At 42.5% G+C, this 27570-nt stretch overlaps 1 protein-coding gene across 3 annotated transcripts in view; it reads right to left on the bottom strand.

Moving 5' to 3' along the window:
- ezh2 (enhancer of zeste 2 polycomb repressive complex 2 subunit) overlaps positions 1 to 27215 on the bottom strand; it is a 105308-nt gene extending 78093 nt beyond the window's left edge. For all 3 annotated transcript variants that reach the window (XM_068005628.1, XM_068005637.1, XM_068005644.1), the window contains exons 1-2: positions 26954 to 27215; positions 12879 to 13057 (exon numbers count right to left, since the gene is read on the bottom strand). In XM_068005628.1, coding sequence (XP_067861729.1) covers positions 12879 to 12995 — 117 coding nt within the window. In that variant the 5' untranslated portion in view covers positions 12996 to 13057; positions 26954 to 27215. The remainder of the gene's footprint in view (positions 1 to 12878; positions 13058 to 26953) is intronic.
- Positions 27216 to 27570: the final 355 nt, after the last annotated feature.

Here is a 27570-nt window from a genome sequence, read left to right as displayed (position 1 = left end):
CCAGTAGGGTTTTTATGACAAACAAACAGCTTTCTGGTGACTCACCCCCCCACCAATGCCGATACCAGCCTTTTATTTCCAGATTTTTTTTTAAAAACTGAACTCTGGATTTTTAGTCCAGTAATATAACCACTATACTTGAGCTTGTTTTGTTGTGCAGGTCTTCAGCTGGAATGTCATCTGGGCCTATAGCCTGTTCTGTGTCCAGTGCATTCAGCTGCTTCTTAATGTCAAATGGAGAAAACAGAATTGGCTAGACACCGACATCTATGATGGTGGGGATCTCAGGAGGAGGCTGAATAAGCAAATTCTTTAGCATTGTCACTTGCACTTGTGCAGGGCTCCAGCATGGTTAAGGATGTTTATACAGAGTCTCCTCCTCCTGTTAGCTGACCGCCATTCTGAACTGAATGTGGTATGTCTAGAGAGCTTTGCTCTTATCTGTAGGTCGTGGGACCACTTCGCTGTCTATAGCCTGCTACTTTTGGTGTTTAGCATGCAGGTAGTCTTGCATTGTACCTCATGTCACCACAGCAACAATGGCATGGAAACACCATCAACTCTAAGTTCCTCTCCAATTCACACGTTATCTTGACTTGGACTTAGATTATTGTTTTACAGCGTCACTGGGTCAATATCCCAGAATTACCAACCCAACGCCATCAGGGGAACGCCATTACCACAAGAACTGCAGTAGTTCAAGGGCAAACTACTCCCCGATTACTTAACACACAAATTCATGTTTTGGTTCATAGGAATTGTGGGATTGCATGTGAAGCATACCCATGAGTTGGACAAAGGAAAAGTATCTGGAGAGTTCCTAAATAAAAGCTACCAATTCCATTTCTAAAGCTATTCTCCATCCCCATGTCTATTCCTTAACGCTTTTGTCATTGCAGACTAGACTTTTAATGTTCTCACCAGCCTCCTTAGCTCCATCTTACATGAACCTCAACTCAGCCTCTACGTCCTATTCTGTATGACGTTCTGCTCACACCAGTATTTGCAAACCTCCACTGATCCGCCCAACCCCTCAGGGCACAGTTTCAAAACAGTAATTCTTTCCTTCCCCATCTACAAATTCCTCCACAAACTCCTCCAGCTATACCGGTCATTCTTCCAATGCCACAATCCCCTACCTTCATTCTACCATTGGTGGCAGATCCTTCAATCATCTTGCTCCCATGCTCTGGAATATTCTCCTTAATCCACCTGCCTTGCTACATCTCCTATCATCAAAAGTTTCAATTACAAGCAACTAGATCTTGTCCACTTTCATCATCATGTGTCACGAAGCAATGAGCATGTTATTTGTGTTTATCTTCCAAGTGTTACTACCCCATCAACAAAAAAAAAATCTAATTGTCCTCTGAAAGGAGCCATCTTTTTCCCCTTATTACTTAAAGATACAAGATTTCCAAGAACCACTGTTAAGCAAAAGCTTTTCAAATATATGCACAATTAAGCAATGGGCAAAAGTCAGCCTTTTCTTCTTGGTTATGAATTTATTTTAGAACTAGATCTCCTATAGCATCACCAATAGGTAGTCTGGGCTCTTGTGCATGAAAAATCATTTTTACCTGCTAACTTAACCCATCCCTTTAAGGCCATTGGTCAAGCAGTGCCCCATTGGGGACGTGGTCTAAATTTCTAAATCCAGGTAAATGTAACTGCTTGTAAATTTCATTGTCCATGTCAGTGACTAGCATCCATGATCACTTTGTATTTTCAACAATGGGTGATCATCTTGGAGTGCAATAGATGATCACTAGTCTTTGCATATACACAGATGTTAAGAGGTTTCACATCAATGCTGCATTTAGTATAGTATATAGAGTATTGCATAGTATTTTCCTTTGATCTGCAATTCTTACTTGGCAGGGGAAGGGGAATGGGAAATGGGGATTTAAGTTTAAAGCTGCACCAGAGTTGCAGATCTTCACAGGTCATTCTCAAACATGAGCAGTCAGGACAACTCCATAATAGAATTACAAACTGCATTATGTACCACAAGAGAAGACAAGAACCTAAAAGATATTGCCAGAAGTATATTTTTGAACTGAACCCAAGCTCTGCAGTAACAAAATAATGACGAGGAAAATTTAACTATTTGCAATCTTAAGTATCTTTACTGTTGGGTGTTTTGAAGTACTGAAATAGTTGGACAGCTGAAGTTGTTACCTTTTTCATATGCTTCACTTTTGTTTAATTTGGAAATATATTACATTTTAGAAAATAAGTGCAAGAAATAATGAATCAAGCAATTAAAATTAGACAAAGGAAGATTACATAAAGCCTACAAAACAGTAGGGAGAGGACTCAGTCTAAGAACTTGCCAAATAAATTAGAATGAATTTTTGAAGTCCAAAAAGAGAATGAGAGTATAACTAATGATGTTAAATATAATACTAAAATGATTCTTGTACAATAAGAGTAACAGAGAAAATCAGAACTCAACAGGCCTCCAGTAGCTTGCCATTCATGAGGACATCAACATCTCCATTGACTTTCACCACAACCATCTGTCATCTCCTTAGACACCCATGTCCCTTCAGATCCTGGGCTATCTCTAACTTAGTGCTTACTCTGGTACAACTGCCACTGCCTTGGCCTCAAATCATAGGCAGTGAGCTTGAATGCACTTGATTGATGATCCAGCAGTATCTGGCAGTGAACAAAGATTGTACTGCCACTTGACCTTCAAGTTCAAACTGCTTACAAGTTCAACTTCATCAATGGGGCAAAGTGTAAAAGGGCATCAAAATGGCAAAGAAAAATTTCAAATTGAACATGGCAAGAGAAGTGAAGGATAATAAAAGTTTATAGAATCTTACAGCATAGGAGACTGTTGGACCTGTCATGCCTGTGCCAGCTCTTTGAAAAAGCTGTCCAATTTAGTCCCACACCCCAGCCTTTTCCCCATCAACCTGCAAATTAGTCCTCTTCAAGTACATGTCCAATTGCTTTTGAAAGTTCCCATGGAATCTGATTCCACCATCCTTTTAGTTAGTACATTCCAGATCTTAACCATCCTCGATGTGAAAAAATTCCTACTCATTTCCTCTCTAGTTCTTTTGTCAATTATTTTAAATCTAAATAAATCTATGATCTCCGGTTACCAACCCACCTGTCAGAGCAAGTAGGGAGAAACTGTTTCCTCTATCAAAGCCCCTCATAATTTTGAATACCTCTATTAGGTCTCCCCATAACCATTTCTGCTCTAAAGAACAAACCCAGCTTCTCCAATTTCTCCATATAACAGAAGTCCCTCATCCCTGGTATCATCCTGGTAAAACAACCTGTGGTAAAATGCCTCTCCAAGGCAGTGACATCCTTCCTAAAGTGTGGTGCCCAGAATTGTACACAATACTCCAGTCGAGGCCTAACCAATGATGTGTAAAGGTTTAGCATGACTTCCTTGTTTTTATACTCTATGTCCCTATTTACAAAGCCAAGTATCATCCCACTTGTTTTCTTGACCACCTTCTCAGCTTGCCCTGCCACCTTCAAAGATTTGTGAATACACACCCTCGGGTCCCCGTGCTCTTGCACACCCTTCAAAATAGTACCTTTTAAATCATACTGCCTCGCCATGTTGTTCGTCCCAACGTGCATCACTTCACACTTATCCGCATTAAATTGCATCTGCCGTGTGTCTGCCCATTTCACCAGTCTATGTCCTCCTGAAGTCTGCTACTAGCCTCCTCATTATTTACTACGTTGTCAAGTTTTGTATCATCCGCAAACTTCAAAATTGTACTCCCTATATCCAAGTCCAGGGCATTTATATATAAACCAAAAAAGTCAATGGTCCTAATACCGACCCCTGGGGCATGCCACTGCATACTTCTCTCCAATCAGAAAAGCATCTGTTCACCATTACTGTCTGCCTCCTATCCCTTAGCCAATCATGTACCCAAGTTCCCAATGTTACTTTAATACCACATGCTTCTATTTTCCAACTAAGTCTGTTATGAGGCACTTTGTTAAATGCCTTTTGAAAGTCAATATATACATCTACTGCACTACTTTCATCAACCCTCTGTTACTTCATCAAAGAATTCATTCAGACAGGATTTGCCTTTGACAAATCCGTGTTGGCTGTCCCTTATTAACCCATGCTTCTCTAAGTGAAAATTAATTTTGTCCTTGACAATGGTCTCTAATAGTTTTCCCACCACTGATGTTAGACTGATTGGCCTGTAGTTACCAGGTTTATCACTCTCCCCTTTTTTGAACAAGAGTGTAACACTTGCAATTATATTGAGAAAAGAAAAAACAGGGGATGGAGTGGGGCCACTGAAAGTAGGATCAGGCAAGGGCATGACAACAGGCAGCAAAAGTGCTAATTAAATTCTTTGCCTCAGTTTTTGCCAAGAGGAGATAGGTAACTTATTTGATCTGGAAAGGGAACTAGAGGGTGTTGGAGGTAAACTGTGACACTATTCACATTACTGCCAGTTTGGTTGTCGAACAGCTGTGCAAACTTGAGGTGAGTAAATCTCAGGGGCCAGATCGGAGGATTCTTTAAGAAATAAGGGAACTCTGGCACAAATCTTTAAGAAATCATTGAATACCAGAGGGGTGCCTGGGGTCTGGAGAAAGGCAGACATGACTCCTATTTTTAAAAAAGGTAACAAAAACAACTAGGAAACTACAGACTAGTGAGTTTGACATCCATTGTGGGTAATGTTATGGAAACTCTTATTAAAAAGGTAAGATCATGGAGCATCTGAATAGAAATAAAATATAGCAAATATGGGTTCAAGAAGGGGAGGTCTTATCAATCTAGAATCATAGAAAAGTTACAGCATGGAGGAAAGCCATTCGGCCCATCGAGTCCACACCGACTATGCAAGAGCAATCCAGCTAGTCCCACTCCCCCGTACTTATCCAGTTCCCTTTGGAAGGCCATAATTGAATCTGCCTCCACCACCCTCAGGCAGTGCATTCCAGATCCTAACCACTCGTTGCTTAAAAAAGTTTTTCCCCATATCACCGTAAATCTATGTCTTCAGGTTCTTGACCCTTCCGCCAATGGGAACAGTTTCTCTCTATCTACTATCTAGACTCATGATTTTGAACACCTCTATCAAATCTCCTCGCAACCTCCTCGGTTCCAAGGAGAACAGCCCCAGCTTCTCCAGTCTATCCACGTAACTAAAGTCCCTCATCATTCTAGTAAATCTCTTCTGTACCCCCTCTAAGGCCTTCATAGAATCATAGAAGTTTACAACATGGAAACAGGCCCTTCGGCCCAACATGTCCATGTCGCCCAGTTTATACCACTAAGCTAGTCCCAATTGCCTGCACTTGGCCCATATCCCTCTATACCCATCTTACCCATGTAACTGTCCAAATGCTTTTTAAATTCTTTGCCTAAAGTGCAGTGCCCAGAACGGGACACAATACTGCAGTTGTGACCAGTGTTTTATAAAAGGTTCATCATGACTTCCTTGCTTTTATACTCTATGCCTCTATTTATAAAGCCCAGGATCCCGTAAACTTTAACACTTTCTCACCCTGCCCTGCCACCTTCAAAGATTTGTGCACAGATACCCCCAGATCTCTGTTCCTGTACCCCTTTTAGAGTTGTGCCCTCGAGTTTAGATTGCCTCTCATTCTTCCTATTGAAATATATCATTTCACATTTTTCTGCGTTAAATTTCATCTTCCACATGTCCGCCCATGCCACCAGTCTGTCTATAATCCTCTTGAAGTCCATCAATATCCTCCTCACTGTTTACTACACTTCCAAGTTTTGTATCTGCAAATTTTGAAATTGTGCCCTGTATACCCAAGACTAAGTCATATCAAGAAAAGCAATGGTCCCAGCACTGGCCCCTGGAGACCATCACTGTACACCTCCCTCCAGTCTGAAAATCAACCGTTCATCACTACTCTCTGTTCCCCGTCACTTAGCCAATTCTGTATCCATGTTGCTACTGCCCCCTTTATTCCATGGGCCGCAATCTTGATAAAAATACCAAGCGGCACTTTATCAAACGCCTTTTGAAAGTCCATATACACATGAACTGTACTGTCCTCATCGACCCTCTGTTACCTCATCGAAAAACTTTATCAGGTTAGTTAAACACGATTTGACTAACAAATCCGTGCTGACTTTCCCTAATCAATCCACACTCGTCCAAGTGATGTTAATTCTATCCTGGATTATCGTTTCTAAAAGTTTCCCCACCACTGAGCTTAAACTGACTGGCCTGTAGTTGCTGGCTTTATCCTTTCCACTCTTTCTTGAACAAGGGTGTAACATTTGCAATTCTCCAGTCCTCTAGCACCACCCCGTATCTACGGATGTTTGGAAGATTATGGCTCGTACCTCCACAATTTCCACCCTTACTTCCCTCAGCAACCGAGGATGCATCCCATCCGGATTGGGTGACTTATCTACTTTAAGTACATCTAGCCTTTCCAGTACCTCTTCTGCTTCAATTTTTAGCCCATCCAGGGTATCTCAACTATATCTTCCTTTACAGAGACTCTGGCAGCATCTTCTTTCTTGGTAAAGACAAATGCAAAGTATTCATTTGGTACTACGGCTATCCCCTCTGCCTCCACGAATAGATCTCCTTTATGGTCCCTAAATCGGCCCTACCCCTCCTCTTACTACCCGTTTACTGTTAATATGTCTGTAGAAGACTTTTGGATTCCCTTTTATGTTGGTCGCTAGTCTATTCTTATACTCTCCCTTTGCCCGTCTTATTTCCTTTTTCACTTCCCCTCTGAACTTTCTATATTCTGCCTGGTTCTCACTTGTGTTATCAATCTAACACCTGTCATATGCCCCTTTATTTTTCCATCTTACTCACTATCTGTCATCCAGGGAACTCTGGCTTTAGTTGCCCTACCTTTCTGCCTCATGGGAATGTGCGTAGGCTGTACCCGAACCATCTCCTCCTTAAAGGCCGCCCACTGTTCAATTACAGTTTTGCCTGCCAAACTTTGATTCCAATTTACCCTGCCAGATTCTGTTCTCATCCCATTGAAATTGGCCCTCCTCCAATTGAGTATTTTTACTTTAGGAGCAGTCTGTGTCCTTTTCCATTGCAATTCTAAACCTTATGATAGCCGCTCCCTAAATGCTTCCCCACTGATACTTGCTCCACCTGATTCCCTAGAATGAAGTCCAGCAATGCCTCCTTCCTCATTGGCCCAGAAACGTTCTGGTTAAGAAAGTTATCCTGAACACGTTTCAAAAATTCCTTCCCCTCTTTGTTCCTTATATTATTGTTATCCCAGTCTATATTAGGATAGTTGAAGTCCCCAGTTATCACAACTCTATAGCTTTTGCACCTCTCTAATTTCCCTACAAATTTGTTCCTCTATATCCTTCCCACTAGTTGGTAGCCCATAGAATACACCCAGTAGTGTAATGACACTTGTATTGTTTCTTAACTCTAACCAAATAGATTCTGTCCTTGACCCCTCCAGGATATCCTTTCTATCCAGCACTGCAATATTCTCCTTAATCAATACTGCCACCCCTCTCCTTTCTTTCCTTCCCCATCTTTTCTGAACATCTTGTATCCAGGAATATTTAGTACCCAATCTTGCCCTTTTTTGAGCCAGGTCTCTGTTATTGCTACATCATATTTTCCCATTGCGCCTGCAGCTCTCCAACCTTATTTAACATGCTTTGTTCATTTACACACATGCACAGTAAACCAATCTTACACTTTCTTGTACTCTTAGTCTGATTCCACCTAATTAAGTTTGTTAAGATCTGGAACACGTTCCCTGAAAAAAAAAGGGGGTGGTGGAAGCAGATTCCATAGGAAATTTCAAAAGACAACTGGACATGTACTTGAAGAGGACTAATTTGCAAGGTTATGCAGAAAAAGCTGGGGTGTGGGACTAAATTGTACAGCTCTTTCAAAGAGCTGGCACAGGCACGACGGGCTGATTATCCTTCTTCTGTGCTGTAAGATTCTATGAACTAATATGGGCCAAATAGTCTTTTTGTGCTTTGAAGAACAGTTAGGATTAAGTGATTGTTCTTGATGGAAGCCTCTCAGTCATAAACCATCTCGAGGCCATTAAAACCCAGCCTCTGTTTTGTTTGTATGTTTTCCATCTTTGTTTTGTACTGCAATATTCTCCTTAATCAATACTGCCAGCCCTCCCTCCTTTTTTTCCTTCCCGAACTTTCCTGAACATCTTGTATCCAAGAATATTTAGTACCCAATCCTGCCCTTTTTTTGAGCCAGGTCTCCATTATCGCCACGGCATCGTATTCCCATGTGGCTATTTGCGCCTGCAGTTCACCAACCTTGTTTACCACGCTTCGTGTGTTTACACACATGCACTACAAACCAGTCTTAGACTTTCTTGTACTTTCTTAGTCTGATCCCACCTAATACTGTACTATTACTTGCTCTAGTGCTATCTTTTTCTCCAGATCCTTTGTGCCCCTAGTTTCTCCTTTCCAATGCTACATTCCTGGTGCCCAACCCCCTGCCAAATTAGTTTAAACCCACCTCCACAGCACTAGCGAACCTCCCCACAAGGAGATTGGTCCCAGCTCTGTTGAGGTACAACCTCTACAGGACCAACCGTCCCCATGCCCCAAAAGCCCTCCCTCCTGCACCATCTCTCCAGCCACGCATTCATCTGCTCTATCCTCCTAATTCCAAGCTCACTAGCGCTTGGCACCGGGAGTAATCCGGAGATTGCTACCTTTGAGGTCCTGCTTCTTAATCTCTTTCCTAACTCCTTAAAATCTGCCTGCAGGACCTCATCCCTCTTTCTACCTATGTCGTCGGTACCAATATGGACCACTACCTCTAGCTGTTCACCACCCCTCACGCCCCCCTCAGCCGCACAGTTACATCCTTAACCCTGGCACCAGGGAGGCAACATACCATCCTGGAATCACGTCTGCGGCCACAGAAATGCCTGTCTGCTCCCCTATAGAACCCCCCAGCACTATTGTCTCCTGACCATCCCCCCCTGTACAACTGAGCCACCCATGGTGCTGTGGAATTGGCTCTGGTTGCACTCTGCAGAGCAACCCTCTCCCAAACTGAATACTGGTTAGAGAGAGATGAGGACTCCTGCATTACCTGCCTAGTCCTCCTTGTCTGTCTGGTGGTCTAACTTACTGGTTTTCTTTGAGGGTGTGACAAAGGAGCTTAACAGGGATACGGTAGGGGATGTGGTGCACTTGGATTTCAGTAAGGCCTTTCATACAGTTCCTCTAGAAAGACTGCTACTGAAAATAAAGCAAGCAGGAATCTGTAAATATTTTAAAATGGTTATGTAATTTGTTGACCGATAGAGGGAAGTGGTACAGGGATTGCCATTAGCCTAGAAGAATGTTATCAGTGGGGTCCCACAGGGGTCTGTTTTGGGATCTCTTATGTTTAATATATTTATAAATGATCTAGAGCTAGGAGTCACAAATCTGCTAAATTTGCAGATGATATATAGCTAATGAAGGTGGTAGACTCCAAAGCTAAACAGGATAAACTATAGGAGGATTTGAAGATACTTGGGAATTGGGCAGACAGGTAGCTGATGAAATTCAATGTACAGAAATGCAAAGTGCTTCACATGGGGACAAAAAAAAAAATCCAGGAAGGGGCTATTACTTAAATGAAAGAAAATGATGCGCACGAAAAATGAAAGATCTGGGGATCCTGATTGACGATAAATTGAAGTTATTGCAACAGTGCTCAGCAGCAGTGCGTAAAGTAAATCAGATGTTAGGATGTATTAAACGATTGATATTGAGCTGAAAGAGTTTCGTATTCCTGCCGTTTTATAAATCATTGGTGCACTTAGAATAGTATACAGTTCTGGTGACCACAGTACAAAAAAGGGACATAGCAACTATTGAAAGGCTACAGAAGAATGCAACCAGAATGATCTGGGGGGGATGGAAAGTTTAGATTATGAGCAGCGATTATGTAAATTGGGCACAGTCTCACTGGAAAAGAGAATGTTGAGGTGATATGATTGCTGTTTTTAGGATTCTAAAAAGGGACTAGATAACATAGACCATGACAAGCTATTGCACCTCGTCCAGAACCAGAGGCCGGCGCTTGAAGGGGGGGATAAATTCAAAACTAACCTGCAGAAACAATATTTCAGTAAGCGAGGGGTCAATCTATGAGAACAGACTCCCTAAGGAGATGGTGGAAGCAGTTAGTATTGATTCATTCAAATGCAAATTAGATCAATTTATTTCAGAAAATAACATTTTGGGATACAGTAGATGAGTAATTTGAGGCATGACATGGGGTAAGTGCAGCATCCTTGGCATGAAAAGTGAGACTTCGGACCTACGGTTCCCAAAGCTCTCCACTACTGGGGTTTTCCCACGAGTTATTTCTGGGTCTGTTGAAGACTAATTGACAGGTTGATTGTTATGATTAAATCAACAGCTTCATTGTGATAGAAGGTGAACTAGATAGACTTTGGGCTTTTTTCATTGCCTCGCCTCCCCATCTCCAACCCTGCACCCAAACTCTCTTCCTCTGAGCTTGTGCATTCACTCCACATTAGCATCCTTTAGCTGCCTACACCCCATGCTCCAAAATCCCCTCCCTAAACCCATCCGACTCTCCACCTCCTTTAAGACCCTCCTTGAAACCCACCTATTCGACCATACATTTGGTCAACCCTCCTAATGCCTCCTTCTTTGGTTCAGCATTCATTTTTTCCCCCTATGCCCCCAAGTGCCTTGGCATGTTTTCTCTGCTAAAGTTGTTCTATGAATTGTAAATTGTTGTTGACTTCATTCACCTTTTCCAATTAAAAGGATAATGGAACAGTCGAATCTGGAGGCAGGAAGGTTAGCTGCTCTGTTGATCGCAGGGTTAAATTTAAACTAAATAGATTTCATTGGCCAGGGTGCATTTGCAGTGGGAATTCATTTTTTTTCCAAAAAAGGTACAAATTTTCAATGGCGGGGGGGGGGGGGGGGGGGAGTTTTGCTCAATTTTGATAGATAATTTGAATCATCAGAAAACTGTACATGTGGAAACCCCAGGTTATTTGAAAGTTTGTCAAGAAAAAGCAGATAAATTGAAATTAGTTCAAACAAATTTAGAATCAAGGAAAGAATGTCATTACTCAAAAACTGATTCAAACAAAAACATCAGGGCATCATAATACAAATTACATGGCAAGATAGGAAAGTTAATGTCCTAGAGAATGAGCTTCAATTGACCATTTTCATAGCTCCTTTAACAGAGTAAAACATCCCACGGCGCTTCAGAGTGTTATCAGACAAAATTTGACACCGAGCCACATATCAGGACAGGTGGCCAAAAGTTTGGTCAAAGAGGTAGGTTTTAAGGTCATCTTAAAAAAGAGGAAAAAGAGAGGTAAAGAGGCGAAGGGGTTTAGGGAGGCAATTCCAGAGCTTAGGGCCTAGATAGCTGAAGGCACGGAGGAATGAAGGTAATCAGGGATGCAAAAAAGGCCAAAGTGGAGGAATGCAAAGTTCTGAGGGTCGTAGGGATGGAGGAGGTTACAGAGATAGGGAGGGGCGAGGCCATGGGGGGAATTGAACACAGATGAGAATTTTAAATTTGAGGCATTGCTGGGCTGGGAGCCAATGTAGGTCAGAGAGCACAGGAGTGATGGATGAACAGGACTTGGTGCGAGTCAGAATAAGGGTAGCAGAGATTTGGATGAGCTGAAGTTTACAGAGGGTGGAAGATGGGAGGCCAACCAGGAGAGTATTGGAATAGTCGAATCTGGAGGTAACAAAAGCATAGATGCAGGTTTCAGCAGCAGATGGGCTGAGGCAGGGGTGGAGACAGGCGATATTACTGAGGTGGAAGTAGGCAGTCTTGGTGACTGACAGGATAGGGAGTCGAAAGCTCAGGGTCAAATAGGACACAGAGATTGCGAACAGTCTGGCTCAACCTCAAGACAGTGGCCAGAGAGGGAGATGGAATCTGTAGCTAGGGAACAGAGTTTGTGACGACGGCCGAAGACAATGGCTTTGGTCTTCCCAATATTTAATCTTGCTGAGTCAATGATTTTGAAACGACTGGAGCACTTCAAATTAAAAAAGTATCAAATTTGGCATTATTGATACAAAAGGATAGCTGTGCACTTTAAAGTCACAAGATCCTCAGGACAACAAAGAGAAAATTAGAATGCACCAATAAAGAACACACTGTCAACACTAGCTATGCAAAAAGCATGCCATGACTTCCTGTCCAGTAGGAGACAGTGTCTTAAACTTCACTCTGGAGTTGCAATCCACTAGTGTGACTTGCATAGGTCAACATTTATGCATTCTGGATGTCTACTACTTCATTGATCATCTTTATACAGGTCTCTGGAGTAATACTCAAATCCCAGGCTCAAGCGAAAGAGGGATGCATGTGCAGAGTAAGCTTCTTGGAGCAATTTTTAATCAAAGGCTGATTTTATGGGTAAATTTAGTGCTCATTTTCCAGAATTATTTTTTTTAAATGCTGTTTATGCAGCTACATATTCAGCTAGGTCAAAACTCAAGATAGGAGCTTTTTAAAAAAGTGCTGAGCAACTGAACAGGTTGATTTTTATGAAGAATATTAGTTTCTAATTGCTAGTATTCTGAATCTATATTAACTTGAGAAAATCTATATGGCTAATGTAATAGATGGTTATTTGAGCCAATTAGAAACACAAATGGTTGGGTTGTTTTACACCATAGGCAGATTTAATATGTGAAATGTTATGTACAAGGCTTAAATATATAGATAAATTAAGAGCACCCTCTCCTGGTCCCAGAAAAACTTGCAATTAAAGTCTGGTTGTGCCAGTATCCTTCCAATATTAAGAGCTAATTGTTATGAACACTTCCAAATCATTTAAGCCACTATAACGCAATCAAAAAACCTGTTGTCCTTTACCTTAACTTCATCTGCTCGTCTAAAGCGCTTCAGCTGTCGAAGGCGCATGTATTCAGATTTAACCCGCTTTCGCCAGCAAACTGGTCCTTTTGTAGATTTCTTACCAGTAAAACCCATGGTTACTTGGTAGAGGTATTTTTCAACACTGAAATATTTGCACTTCCAGCCAGGAAGATGTCCTGCAAAACGTAAATAGGCATGTATTAAAAATCTTGCATACGGCATGAACCTCCTGTCCACACAAGCTTATTTTTGTGTCATATTGTCAATGGCAAAACTCCATGCCAACATTTTTAAAATGGAAAAAGCCTCTCTGCTCGTCACACCATCACTAGGTAGTTCAAGTCATCCAGCCCTACCTGCATTTTCTTTAACACCTGGTTTGCTGCTTTCTTGCCCACATGGCAGGTGTTTAAAACTTGTTTTTTCACCTAATGAAAAAGGGGCACCTAGGACTCCTTTGCAGCCACTCATCCCACCCCCTCCACCCAATTTTGGGTCTCAGCCCAATGATCCTGTTTGTTTTCTTTGGTAACACATTAGTTGGCCTCAAGTCTATCTGCCAGATTGTCATTGTGGCCATCTCATGCCTCGGTTTCATATCCTAGTTATTAGGGTGGCCAGACCTTGAGCCACACCCCACATTCTACTTTGCAACCCCTCAGACCCCTACTCACTGACATCCCTTCTTGTCCCCAAGAGCTTTCCTCCCAGTGACTGCACTTCACTGTAGCTACTCCACCACTGAATGGTTAAAAAACAAAAATTCTTTGCAATGCATTTAAACTCAGACTATATGAATATATAGGACCATTAACAGTGCTTTAGCAAACAATCTTTTATTTTTAAAAATTAAAACAAACAGGCTTTTGATTATTTTTTTTTAAAACTTACTCGTCACGTCAACTCTGGTAATGCAAAAAAATTCACAACAACCGAGGACATGCGTGCTTTAATTGATATTATAAAAATATATAGTATTAAATCAAGTGCCATAACAAACATTTTAAACTTCACTATTATATAAAGAGGCTTTTCATTTTTTCAAGTTACCTTTCACATCAGTGGGAGGATCTGCCATTGGAGTGTGGCGGGAAGAGAAACTAATGTCAATCTTGTTAACTATACTGCTTTGACACAAATATGTGACCATGTCTGCATTATGGAATAAAAGAATAAATGCTGAATGAAAAAAAGACATCAAATAAAACAAGCTTCCTGAAAGGAAATAAAATTCTGAAAAAATTAGTGCAAGTGTCCTTCAGTGGGCTGATTCATGACAATTTCCCCCAATTAGTTGTTTACAGCTTTACCAAGATTGCCAAAAGAAATGAATGGCTAGTGACCTGCTGTGACAGACTTCTCCAGTTCAGAAATTGAGGCTTTTCTTAATCATTAGCAATTTTATTGATCTTTTTCTCACAATTTATTGAATTTCACCTATTTACCTTTAATTTATATTTCTAAATTAAGTCTCCAAGTTCAGCTCCCCACACCATTTCTCATCACTAGTCTTGCAGAACTGACTGGAATTTTATTCAGATTTCTATTCAATTTTGGATACATCTTTCAGCTACAATTTGTAATATTTTTTCAGCCTAAAGTTGGCTCCCTCAGCTAACCCTGTGAATCTGTAGGTTCACCAGAGACACAAAATTGTTATTTAATAAATAACTCCAGCCCACGTAAAGGAAGAGTGTGTGTGTGTGTGTGTGTGTGTGTGTGTGTGTGTGTGTGTGTGTGTCAACTGTGGGAATTCACCAGATTGAAAAAATACTTTTCAAACTGCAAATAAAAGGTTGTGTATTTTCTTTACATTTGGAACTTTTGGTCAGAATCCAATGATCATGTCAATAGCATACAAGAAATTACAAATGTGACCATAGGTAGTAAATTAGTCAACCTGACTGAGAGGAAGACTACTTGTCAAATCGGAAGAAATCGTACTCGGCTCTAGGTCACCAGAAAAATCACAGAAGATCTACTTTATTTTTCTTTTTTAAAAAAAGTTACACATAGCTTAAAAAATATATATACACGATCTTCTTGGATCCTGAGGTAGTCCCACCACCTCGGACATTGCTCAGCCTTGACTGACTTCTGGTGGCTAAAAAAATCTTCCTATTATCACTCCCCTAACCTTGATAATTCTCGGGTAGAGTTTTTTTTTGTATAAAGAAAATCAACTCTAACTTCCCCCTGTTAAATTACCATTCTTTGTGACTTTTATGCTCACTTTAGCAATGCCTCTGTTTCTGTGTTCTATTAATCAAGCCAGTCATGATGCAGCCATTTGCTATCCTGAATGACCTCAAACAATTGGTCTAACTTGACTGACTGGGCCAATCTCCTAAACCTTTTCCTAATTTCCAATCCCAACTTTTACACTGCTATCGGTCACATCCATGCCCTTCTGACCACTGTCGTTTCTTTTTACACAAGACAGAAACACCTACAACTCACAATTTGTAAAACCAGTCCTGAATGATTTAACACTACAAGTCAGCCAACTGAGACAGTCTTTTAAAATTATTCATTGCTCTTACTCTTCTGATCCAATGCCAGTGGAGTAACTGATCATATGCCTACAGGCAATATCAATGCTATTCTAGTAGGCTTTTCCACAGGTCAGATCTGGTGCTACATCTGAGCTCAGTCAAACCTGCCATTCTGCTGGCCTCATAAGATTCCCCATCACCCTAGTGCACATCAGAATAAGACATTCTAAGCCAACTTTATCCAGTTGCCACTTCAGGTAAATCCATTATTGAAGCTACTAAATGCAACTCTATTGTAACACCTCTTGCCATTCATAGTTCTACCGTTAGTCCTCACCATCTCTTCAATTTCAAATGGATCTCCTACATCTCTTTCATTATTAAAGCTGTATCTAAGAAGCTTGGTTTTTATTTTTAATGCAAGCATTTATTTTCCCCTCAACTTTGCTCACCCTAGGGTCCTAGATGAGGACAGTAGCAGGCTTTGCTTGATGACCTCCATGATCAAATAACCTACGTTTAGGCTCACATATGAAGAATGAAAACTTGGATGGAGTCACATCTGTTAATATCTATGGAACAGTACTCCTACAAGAATCAGCTCCTTCACAAGAGAAAAAAATCACCCAGTCCAGTATAAACATTAGGACATTGTTCCTAAAAAAAGTACACGTTATCCATCCATGTTTATATGATGTGGAGACGCCAGTGATGGACTGGAGTTGACAAATGTAAGGAATCTTACAACACCAGGTTATAGTCCAACAGTTTTATTTGAAAATCACAAGCTTTCGGAGGCTTTCTCCTTCGTCAGGTGAAGTGTGGGATTCCTTGAAGGTTATCGCATTTATAGTCAGAGAACAATACCTGGTGATCACAGATAATCTTTCCAACTGCCCGTTGTCAAGGCAAAGTGTTCAGACAGAGATGTTACATACAGGACCACCGAATATATATACAGACAGACAGACAGCCAGCCAGACAGACAGCCAGCCCTTAAGAAAAGACATACTTGCTCTCGAGGCAGTACAAAGAAGGTTCACTCGGTTAATCCCGGGGATGAGGGGGTGGACATATGAGGAGAGGTTGAGTAGATTGGGACTCTACTCATTGGAGTTCAGAAGAATGAGAGGCGATCTTATTTGAAACATATAAGATTGTGAAGGGGCTTGATCGGGTGGATGCGGTAAGGATGTTCCCAAGGATGGGTGAAACTAGAACTAGGGGGCATAATCTTAGAATAAGGGGCTGCTCTTTCAAAACTGAGATGAGAAACTTCTTCACTCAGAGGGTAGTAGGTCTGTGGAATTTGCTGCCCCAGGAAGCTGTGGAAGCTATATCATTAAATAAATTTAAAACAGAAATAGACAGTTTCCTAGAAGTAAAATGAATTAGGGGTTACGGGGAGCAAGCAGGAAATTGGACATGAATTTAGATTTGAGGTTAGGATCAGATCAGCCATGATCTTATTGAATGGCGGAGCAGGCTCGAGGGGCCGATTGGCCTGCTCCTATTTCTTATGTAGAGAGAGAGAGAGAGAGAGAGAGAGAGAGAGAGAGAGAGAGAGAGAGAGAGAGAGAGAGAGAGAGAGAGAGAGAGAGAGAGAGGAGGCCGTTGTATTAAAAACAGATAGCTTTTTTCCTGCTGGTTATGTGTAGCGTGACATGAACCCAAGATCCCGGTTGAGGCTGTCCTCATGGGTGTGGAACTTGGCTATCAACTTCTGCTCGACGATTTTGCGTTGTCGTGTGTCTTGAAGGCCGCCTTGGAGAACGCTTACCCGAAGATTGGTGGCTGAATGTCCTTGACTGCTGAAGTGTTCCCCGACTGGGAGGGAACCCTCCTGTCTGGCGATTGTAGCGCGGTGTCCGTTCATCCGTTGTCACCGTGTCTGCATGGTCGCCCCAATGTACCATGCTCCGGGGCATCCTTTCCTGCAACGTATGAGATAGACAACGTTGGCCGAGTCACAGGAGTATGAACCACGTACCTGGTGGGTGGTGTCCTCTCGTGTGATGGCGGTATCTGTGTCGCTGATCTGGCATGTCTTGCAGAGGTTGCCGTGGCAGGGTTGTGTGGTGTCGTGGACGCTGTTCTCCTGAAAGCTGGGTAATTTGCTGCGAACGATGGTCTGTTTGAGGTTGGGTGGCTGTTTGAAGGAGTAGTGGAGGTGTGGGGATGGCCTTAATGAGGTTTTCATAGTCATCGATGATATGTTGAAGGCTGCGGAGAACATGGCGTAGTTTCTCCGAAGACTAACACGGGACGCAACCAACAGAGTACCCTTCGTCGTCCAGTACTTCCCCGGAGCGGAGAAACTACGCCATGTTCTCCGCAGCCTTCAATATGTCATCGATGACGACGAACACCTCGCTAAGGCCATCCCCACACCTCCACTACTCGCCTTCAAAACAGCCACCCAACCTCAAACAGACCATTGTTCGCAGCAAATTACCCAGCTTTCAGGAGAACAGCGTCCACGACACCACACAACCCTGCCACGGCAACCTCTACAAGACATGCCAGATCAGCGACAGATACCACCATCACACGAGAGGACACCACCCACCATGTACGTGGTTCATACTCCTGTGACCCGGCCAACGTTGTCTACCTCATACGTTGCAGGTAAGGATGCCCCGGAGCATGGTACATTGGTGAGACCATGCAGACACGGCGACAACGGATGAACGGACACCGCGCAACAATCGCCAGACAGGAGGGTTCCCTCCCAGTCGGGGAACACTTCAGCAGTCAAGGACATTCAGCCACCAATCTTCGGGTAAGTGTTCTCCAAGGCGGCCTTCGAGACACAAGACAACGCAAAATCGTCGAGCAGAAATTGATAGCCAAGTTCCGCACCCATGAGGATGGCCTCAACCAGGATCTTGGGTTCATGTCATGCGACACGTAACCCCACCAGCGAAAAAAAGTCTCTCTCGCTCTCTCTCGCTCCAACTGCCCGTTGGAAAGATTATCTGTAATCACCAGGTATGACTATAAATGCGATAACCTTCAAGGAATCCCACACTTCACCCGACGAAGGAGAAAGCCTCCGAAAGCTTGTGATTTTCAAATAAAACTGTTGGACTATAACCTGGTGTTGTAAGATTCCTTACATCCATGTTTATAGAAAGTCTTACATCTAGCAGAAGTTGGTCACAATTGAAAGTGTACATCACACTTGTTCAAATATATTCATAAAACTAGCAGATCCCAGGCATGACATAGTTATGACACCCAGGAGTGAGAAAAAGGAAGTGTACACAGATGCAAGACTTTTAGTATACATCATGTAGATAGAGTCAAAATTTCTACATACTACATGTACAAATTTTTTTCAATCACACTAATATTATTGGCAAATATCTTGCAGCTGATTAAGCCAGTATGGCTTCACACTACCAGAAATCATACACATGTTTTAACTATTAAAACATTTTTTAATTATAGCTTTATACTTCTACAGTCCTTAAACAATTTTTGCAGTCTGCTCCATTCAGTAACACCATGATCTCACCCTAGCCTCCCCCCCCCACCCCCTGCTATATTTCTATCTCTGCTGCAGCTCCAATTGGCCATAACTTCCCATTCCTTGCTGACCCCAAGCAATCCCCAACTAGATCATTCTTTTACCACTGCAGTAGCCACCACATCAGCAATCCATTCCCTGCCTTACACACTTGGGCTATGCTTGTCATCCCTCTCCATCATTGCTATCTGCCTGACCCCAACCAAGCTCAACTCAGCCATGCAAAGCACTCCCACATCTTCCCTCCTGTACACTCCAGCCCAGTTATACACTGCGTCTCACCACAGAGCTCAAAGGATAAACATTCCACATCAGTACCAACACAAAGAAAAAAAAATTGGAAGATTAAAAACAAATATAAAAATACTACATTGCTAACTTTCCACCTTTACAAGCACACATCTCCACCATTAGACATACAATCACATATCAGGTCTAAAACTCCAAAACAAAAAGCACTAGTATTTCTTGTGTTTTTCTAATCTCTAACTTGAGGATCTACTCAGCACCTAATTTGCCTCTAAAGGATTTCAGGAAGGTATAGTAATTAGACCTTTTGCCAGGTTACAAACAGTTCTGCTTAAGCAGTGGAATAGTACATTGCATGTTACATGCCCACATCCTTATAAATACAACCTGTCATCTGTGAGCGATGCCATGGCAAATCCACCAGTTACAGATATAAAAGATTTTCTTGTGGATTCCAAATTTGGACAAAAGAGCTGAATTCCAGGTGAGATAAGAGTGACTGCCCTTGACATCAAGGCAGCATTTGACTGAGTGTGGCATCAAGGAGCCTAGTTAAAATTGAAGTCAATGGAAATCAGGGGGAATACTCTCCAATGGCTGGAGTCATACCGAGCACAAAGGAAGATGGTAGTGGTTGTTGGAGGCCAATCGTCTCAGCCCCAGGGCATTGATGCAGGAGTTCCTCAGGGCAGTGTCCTAGGCTCAACTACCGTCAGCTGCTTCTCAATGTTCTTCCCTCCATCATAGGATCAGAAGTGGGGATGTTCGCTGATGATTGCAGTGTTCAGAATTATTCGCAACCCCTCAGAGAATAAAGCAGTCCGTGCCCACATGCAGCAAGACCTGGACAACATCCAGGCTTGGGCTGATAAGTGGTGAGTAACATTCGCGTCAGACAAGTGCCGGGAAATGACCACCTCCCCTTGACATTCAACGGCATTGCCATTGCTGAATCCCCCACCATCAACATCCTGGGGGTCACCATTGACCAGAAACTTAACTGGACCAGCCATATAAATACTGTGGCTACAAGAGCAGGTCAGAGGCTGGGTATTCTGCAGCAAGTAACTCACCTCCTAACTCCCCAAAGCCTTTCCACCATTTACAAGGCACAAGTTAGGAGTGTGATGGAATACTCTCCACTTGCCTGGATGAGTGTAACTCCAACAACACTCAAGAAGCTCAACACCAAACAGGACAAAGCAACCCGCTTGATTGGCACCCCATCCACCACCTTAAACATTCGCCCCCTCCACCACTGGTGCACCATGGCTGCAATATGTGCAATCTACAGAATGCACTGCAGCAACTTGCCAAGGCTTCTTCAACAGCACCTCCCAAGCCCATTACCTCTACCACCTAGAAGGACAAGAGCAGCAGGCATATGGGAACAACACCACCTGCACGTTCCCCTTCAAGTCACACACCATCCCGACTTGGAAATATATCGCCGTTCCTTCATCATCGCTGGGTCAAAATCCTGGAACTCCCTACCTAACAGCACTGTGGGAGCACCTTCACTACATGGACTGCAGCAGTTCAAGGCGGCAGCTCACCACCACCTTCTCGAGGGCAATTAGGGATGGGCAATAAATGCTGGCTTTGCCAGTGACGCCCACATCCCATGAATGAATGAATGAATAAAAAAACTCCCAGGTCAGGCAGAGCATGAGTCACAGAAAATGCTGGGTGGATCCTCCTACATTGCAACCAACGCCATCAGAGAGCATCACGACTGTACAACTATACCAGCATTATCTTGTTTTACCTACAGTCTTAAGAGTTTGTACTATATAATACTGGACAGCCAGTGCCAAATTTACATTTCAACATCAAAAACCCTGGAACATCTGCATCCAGATGGCTCCATGCTCAATGCCACTATATACAAATGTTGCAGTTCCAGAAACTACACAAGAGTAAGGGCACTTACAAGAGATCTGTAATTCCCAACATCTGATTCCACAGGAAGAACCAGGATTATAAAAAGAAATAAGGTTTAACCACAAAGCTGAATTTTACTGTGATAAATTAAATGCACCTTTGAAGTATTGTCACTGTTATAATGTGGGGAAATACGGCAGCCAATTTGCACATAGCAAGGTCCCAAACAGCAATGAGGTAAATAACCAGATAATCTGTTTTTAGTAGTGTTGGTGGAGGTTTAAAGATTGGGTAGGACACCGGAAGAACTCCCCGGCTCCTTGAATATTGCCATGGGATCTTTTACATTCACCAGACAGCTCAGATGAGACCTTGGTTTAATGTCTTATTCGAAAGATGGCACCGCTGACAATTCAGGCTGACTGAAGGAGTGTTGCACTATGTACTCAAGTCTCTGGAGTAAAGCTTGAACCCACGAGCTTGACTCAGATGAAAGTGTATCCAAAGATTATAATAAATACTTATTAGGATACGGCAAATACAAAGAACGCAAGTTAACAAATACTAATAAAAGGTACAGAAAGTTGATGCAGTCGGACAGAAATCTAATGAACTTGTGCGCTGCTGGAGTCTGTTCACAGATCCCAGTTTGAAAACCTATGATTTACGAGAAAGTCAAATAACACTTGTTCAGGCACAAAATAGAATTTTGAACACCAACTCAACAGCTTCTGTACACATTTTGTTACACATTGAAATATGTGATACTCATCACCAATACTGAACACAGCTGTACAATCAGTACAGAAAGGTATTCAAAGTCGTTTAAAAAAGGAATAGTGCACATTGCCATTTGAAGCACAAATATATTTACTAGAATAGGTGGTCTAGAGGCAGATGAGCACAGATGCAAAGCCCTTCAGCTGTAATTCCACTCCACCACATGGCTGACCAGCCTATTACAATATTCAATACCTAGGCTCACGTGACAAGTGCCTACTTGGCAATGTAATTGTGGGCTTCAAGAGCCCATGGAACGATATCAGTGAGAAATTTGGAAAGATGTAGGGATTTAAAAAGTTAGTAAAAGCAAACCGTATTGGGCAAATTAAGGGCATTCCTTTTCAATCTCACGAGTGCTCAGTCTTTTAAAACATCAGCATACTCAGCCAGTGATCAGTCTTTTTTTCTCAGCTGATCTTTGCTTTTGAAAGTTCCAATCAGAAGTATTTTGTTGAGAAATTGAAAAGGAGACAAGCTTTTTCAGTAACTGTGACAAGGAGCATCACTGCATAGAGCAACTTAACCCATAACACTGCTACAGGATGATCCACACTTGGAACCCAAACAACAGTAATTATAATCTGAGGTAGGAGAACTGGTAAAACAATATTCAGGGAGGAGCATATCATGTTTTATTCAGAATAGTTTCAGTAGCCAGTATTCAGACAGCTTTGTATAATGTCATTGGTCTCCTCTGCAAGGAGGAAAATATTAACTGTGACTAATCACTATGTAAAGAAATGATGAGCAATAGTAAAACATAATGTTCTCTACCTACACAACCATTTCAGCACAAGTCCTGAGTCAGCCATGGCATTTTAAAACACCTTCAAGTACTTCTGCAAAAAGCAGCCCCCATACCAACACCATCAGCTAACCTGATATGGTTTCCTATTGCAGCTTACTCTTTAAATATTAAGCTATGCTAAGAATAAGTATGCATTAGCACACTCCAAAGACAGTGGGGGGCACAACCAATGTGGGTCCACCTGAAATGAGCCACCTTCAGACTACATTTAAAAAACAATCTGAACACAGAACTATACTCATTAGGAACCACAAGTGACCCTTTTAGAATGATGGGAAAAAGTAATCCAATAACCAGACACCATAGAGAAAATTCAGGAGGATTACTGAAAAAAAATATACATGCAATTGAGAAGGTTAAAAAAAATGCTGGAAACCTGAAATAAACTGGTCACAGTTAACCGGTCTTTCTCTTTCAGGCATTAATCAACCTGTTGTGCATTTTCAGCTTTTTCTGTTTTTTTTAAAATCAGTCAACATACCTGCAATTTTAAAATAGTTAAAGTAGAAATCACAAGGTATTAACTCTCAAATTATCCATCATCTTGAAAGTTCTGGCCTACCCATGTACTGTGATCTTCTTGTCTATGCTACACCTCAGAAACTCTTCTCAAACACCTTGGCGATTCACCTGTTATCCTCTTGGAGATTAACAAACCCATTCACAGGGACTGGCACCAGACACTCACAAACAAGTTACCATTACAAGGTTTTCCAGATATGATCATAACTATCTACTTCATCTGCGCTGCAGTTGATGGCTCACCCTCTAATTTATTCCACTTGACTCATTGCTTCCCAGGGCGCTCTTTTCTCTCCCACTATTCCCAGTTATAAACTTCTTCCCATGAACATACAAATCTATCTACTCTTTTACTGATGAATCCACTCACCATTTTTCAATCAACTTCTTTCAGATCAAATTTACAATGCATAAATCCTTTATGCCTCTCATGGAACAGTGATGAAATCATTAAATCTCACTTTCTCCATACCATTTTACAGGGCAATCAAAATTTAATTTTGTTCAAATTTTTCATTCTCAAATCTAACCAATAGTTACCACTTTTAGTATTATTTCATCTATTGATAAGAGTAATGATGGGTATGTGACATTTTCATACTAGATCCACTTGGAGTATACAAAAAACAGCAATACTGTTACTTAACAGATTGCATTTCTCCAAACTTGGGTTGAATTGAAGAGTGTATTTTAAGCTAGAGCAAAGTACTGATGGTCTTTGTAGTTTGAAATAATAAATATAGAAAAAAAAAATCACACAGGAAGCATAATACATATCATGAAGCTTAAGTGAGATATGACAAACTAAGCTACTGCAAAAAGGGTGTGAGGGAGAGGGAGAGAAGAATCATTGATTTTTTGTTACATCCTGTCCCAGAGTGACCAATAGGTTTCAAGAGGCTCCCCAGATACTTTGTTATGATCTGGAATGCATTGAAAGGGCGGTGGAAGCAGATTCAACAGTAACTTTCAAAGGGGAATTGAACATATACTCAAAAGGAAAAAACTCACACTTAAGGGGAAAGAATGGAGGAGAGGGACTAATTGGACAGCTATTTCAAAGAGCCGGCACAGGCACAATGGAGTGACTGGCGTCTTTCTGTGTTGTCGGATTCTATGATTCTAGGAGATAAGGGACCAGTACTCAAATTTTCCAGACTTGAGCTTCATAGAGCGTTAAAAATTGTTGAGTTGAAGATTTTGGCCTAAAGAAGAAACTAAGCTTCAGGGAGGAGTGATGTGAGAGTTCATGGTCAGATGCTGGAACCAAATGTCAGATTTCCAGGGAGGTCGATGTTATGTGGGAGTTCCATATTAGATCAGAGGAGATAGCACAGTCAAGAATGCCAGTTAGTGTTGCCGTTGCAGTAACCCTCATCTTTTTCTATTTCATCAATGATAATAAAAAAATATCCAGTAACAAACTATAGATAACATAGTTGGGTACAAATGAAGGAGGCCATTCTATCAAGCTAGTTTAACCTTCCATAGAAACTTACAAATCCCACCAAGAGTAGCATTTTCTGATATATACCAACATATGAAATTGTCAAGCAAGAAAAGACCAGCTGGTCAATCAAGTCTTCCCCACGCTCAAGATGGTTGAAGCATCATGATCAAACACTTCTTCCTCCGCAGATACCTTGAATAATTAGTATTTATATTCCCTTTACATTTTCCTGCCTCCTCCTGCTACTTGACCTTACATCTTGCTTTGAAACATGAGTAAAGTCAGTAATTAATTTTGTATTAATTTAACCATAATATAACACACTGTTGTGCAGGTCAGAGGCTGGGTATTCTGCGGCGAGTGACTCACCTCCTGACTCCCGAAAGCCTTTCCACCATCTACAAGGCACAAGTCAGGAGTGTGATGGAATACTCTCCACTTGCCTGGATGAGTGCAGCTCCAACAACACTCAAGAAGCTCGACACCATCCAAGATAAAGCAGCCCGCTTGATTGGCACCCCATCCACCACCCTAAACATTCACTCCCTTCACCACCGGCGCACTGTGGCTGCAGTGTGCACCATTCACAGGATGCACTGCAGCAACTCGCCAAGGCTTCTTCGACAGCACCTCCCAAACCCGCGACCTCTACCACCTAGAAGGACAAGGGCAGCAGGCGCATGGAAACAACACCACCTGCACGTTCCCCTCCAAGTCACACACCATCCCGACTTGGAAATATATCGCCGTTCCTTCATTGTCGCTGGGTCAAAATCCTGGAACTCCCTTCCTAACAGCACTGTGGGAGAACCGTCACCACACGGACTGCAGCGGTTCAAGAAGGCGGCTCACCACCACCTTCTCGAGGGCAATTAGGGATGGGCAATAAATGACGGCCTTGCCAGCGACGCCCACATCCCGTGAACGAATTTTTAAAAAGTCCAAAATCAATTTAAATCCCATCCCCAACCACAGAACCTGTTAAAAATCCTGAAGCATTCATGGCCATCAGGTCTACTTTGAGAATCCCAATCCCTACTGGGGCAATTATCAAGAACAGGAAGGGAAGGCAAAATGAATTCAGGAACACATGAACAGGAATTGGCCATTCAGTCCCTTGAGCCTGTTCAGCCATTCAATTAGATCATGGCTGATCTGTACCTCAACTCCATTTACCCACCTTTGATCCATATCCCTTCATACCCTTACCTAATAAAAATCTTTCAATCTCGATCATTAAAATTTCAGTTGACCCAGCCTTTTGGGGGAGCAAGTTCCAGATTTCCACTATCCTTTGTGTGAAAAAGTGCTCCCTAATTTCATTCCTAAAAGGCATAGCCCTAATCTTATTCTGGATTTTCCCCATTAGAAGAAACAGTTCCTTTATATCTACTCTATCAAGACTTGTCCAAACTGAAATTCAGAGAATCACAAAATAAACCTAAATTATGATTGGGCTTTGGGATTATGCCCAGTTAAAGTAAATTATGTTCACAAGAATTGTTCCTATTTCAAATTGCACCCTATGTTTCAAAGTCAATATCCTGGGCTTTTTGACCTATATCCAAAACAAAAGAAACACTAACCATAGAATCATACAGCTCAGGAGGCCATTCGGCCCATCGTGCCTGTGCCAGCTCTTTGAAAGAGCTATCCAATTAGTCCCACTCCCCTGCTCGTTCCCCATAGCCCTGCAAATTTTCTCCCCTTCCTAATACATCCCATCTTGTCCCTGTCACCTACCTAATCACTATGCCCTAATTTAACTATCAAAGGAGCAAGAGTATCTCCCAGGTAGCTGGCAGCCTTAGAAATTGTAGGGAAGATCCACTTTTAATCCATAAAGTTTATCGCCGATTCAGATGGTTAAACGCAGCAGTTGAATAGAATGAGAGTTCATTGGAGACACTGAACCCTTCCCTGAGTGAGTGACAGATTAAAGACTGATCTCCCGACAACAGGCAGCTTGATCGGATCAGTCCCTCACCCGTCCCTATTATTGATGAGTATATCTAAAAAAAAAACACACAAGCCTCTGAAACCCTCCTGAGCCTACCGGTCCTGGACAAAAGCAGGTGCCTCTCTTTCCCCCCCCCCCCCGGGACTCCCAACTTTGTGTGTGGGGGGGGGGGGGGGGGGGGGAAGAGGTGGCTCGAGCCGAACCTCATTCCCTGACGGAAACGGGGATTCCAAACAGAACCCGCGAGAGCCGGAGCCGCCGGCCGTTTTATTTCAAACCCCCACCGCGAGCCCCGGAGGTTCCATTCTGTTAAAAGGTGATAGGACTCGATGGTCCGGTAAGGAGGGAGGGAGGGAGGGAGAGAGAGACTCTAACCGGCTCTTTCTTACCCGAAGCGAGAAGCTGATCTGATCTGTTCTGTTCTCCTCCTCCTCCGCTGCCGCCAAGCGCCGACAGCGGGGCCAACTTGGAGCCGAAACTTTGGGAGAGTTTTATCGGGTGAGTTTCCTGCCCAGTTACGTTGCTGCCAGTGCGGCCGTGGGGCCAGCACCCGATGCCCTCGCTCTCCGCTTGCCTCTCTCCCGCGCCAGCTCCGCGCCGGGCTTTTACTCTTCTTTTCTTTCTCTCTTTTGTCTTCCTTCTCCACCCGGCTACACGGATAGAGCGCGAAAATAGCCCGCCCAATCCAATCAAACTTGACTGAGCCCCACTAACAAGACCCGCTCCCATTGGTCGAGAGGCGCCTACTTCCCTCCAATCCGGATGTGCCTCGCGCGGGGGTGTGGGATGTGACCATGTGGTGCTTCTTTGTGGGTTTTTGGGGTAATTTTTTTCCCCCCTCTGCTAAATTGTTGAGTAACTTTGAGTTTGAGAAAAGACGGTCGGGAAATCTGGGAGTGCCAGGATGGAACTACCATGATGAGACGTGGCGTAAAGAGAAACGGTGAAACCCCAAGGCCGTGTGCGTGTAATTCTCAGTATCTCTAAATGTAACGTGCAGGTTTCT

The sequence above is a fragment of the Heptranchias perlo genome, chromosome 2 (assembly GCF_035084215.1).
Source record: "Heptranchias perlo isolate sHepPer1 chromosome 2, sHepPer1.hap1, whole genome shotgun sequence".
Lineage (NCBI taxonomy): Eukaryota > Metazoa > Chordata > Chondrichthyes > Hexanchiformes > Hexanchidae > Heptranchias > Heptranchias perlo.
The sequence above is the reverse complement of the archived record's forward strand: the minus strand, read 5'-3'. Positions and strand labels throughout refer to the sequence as shown.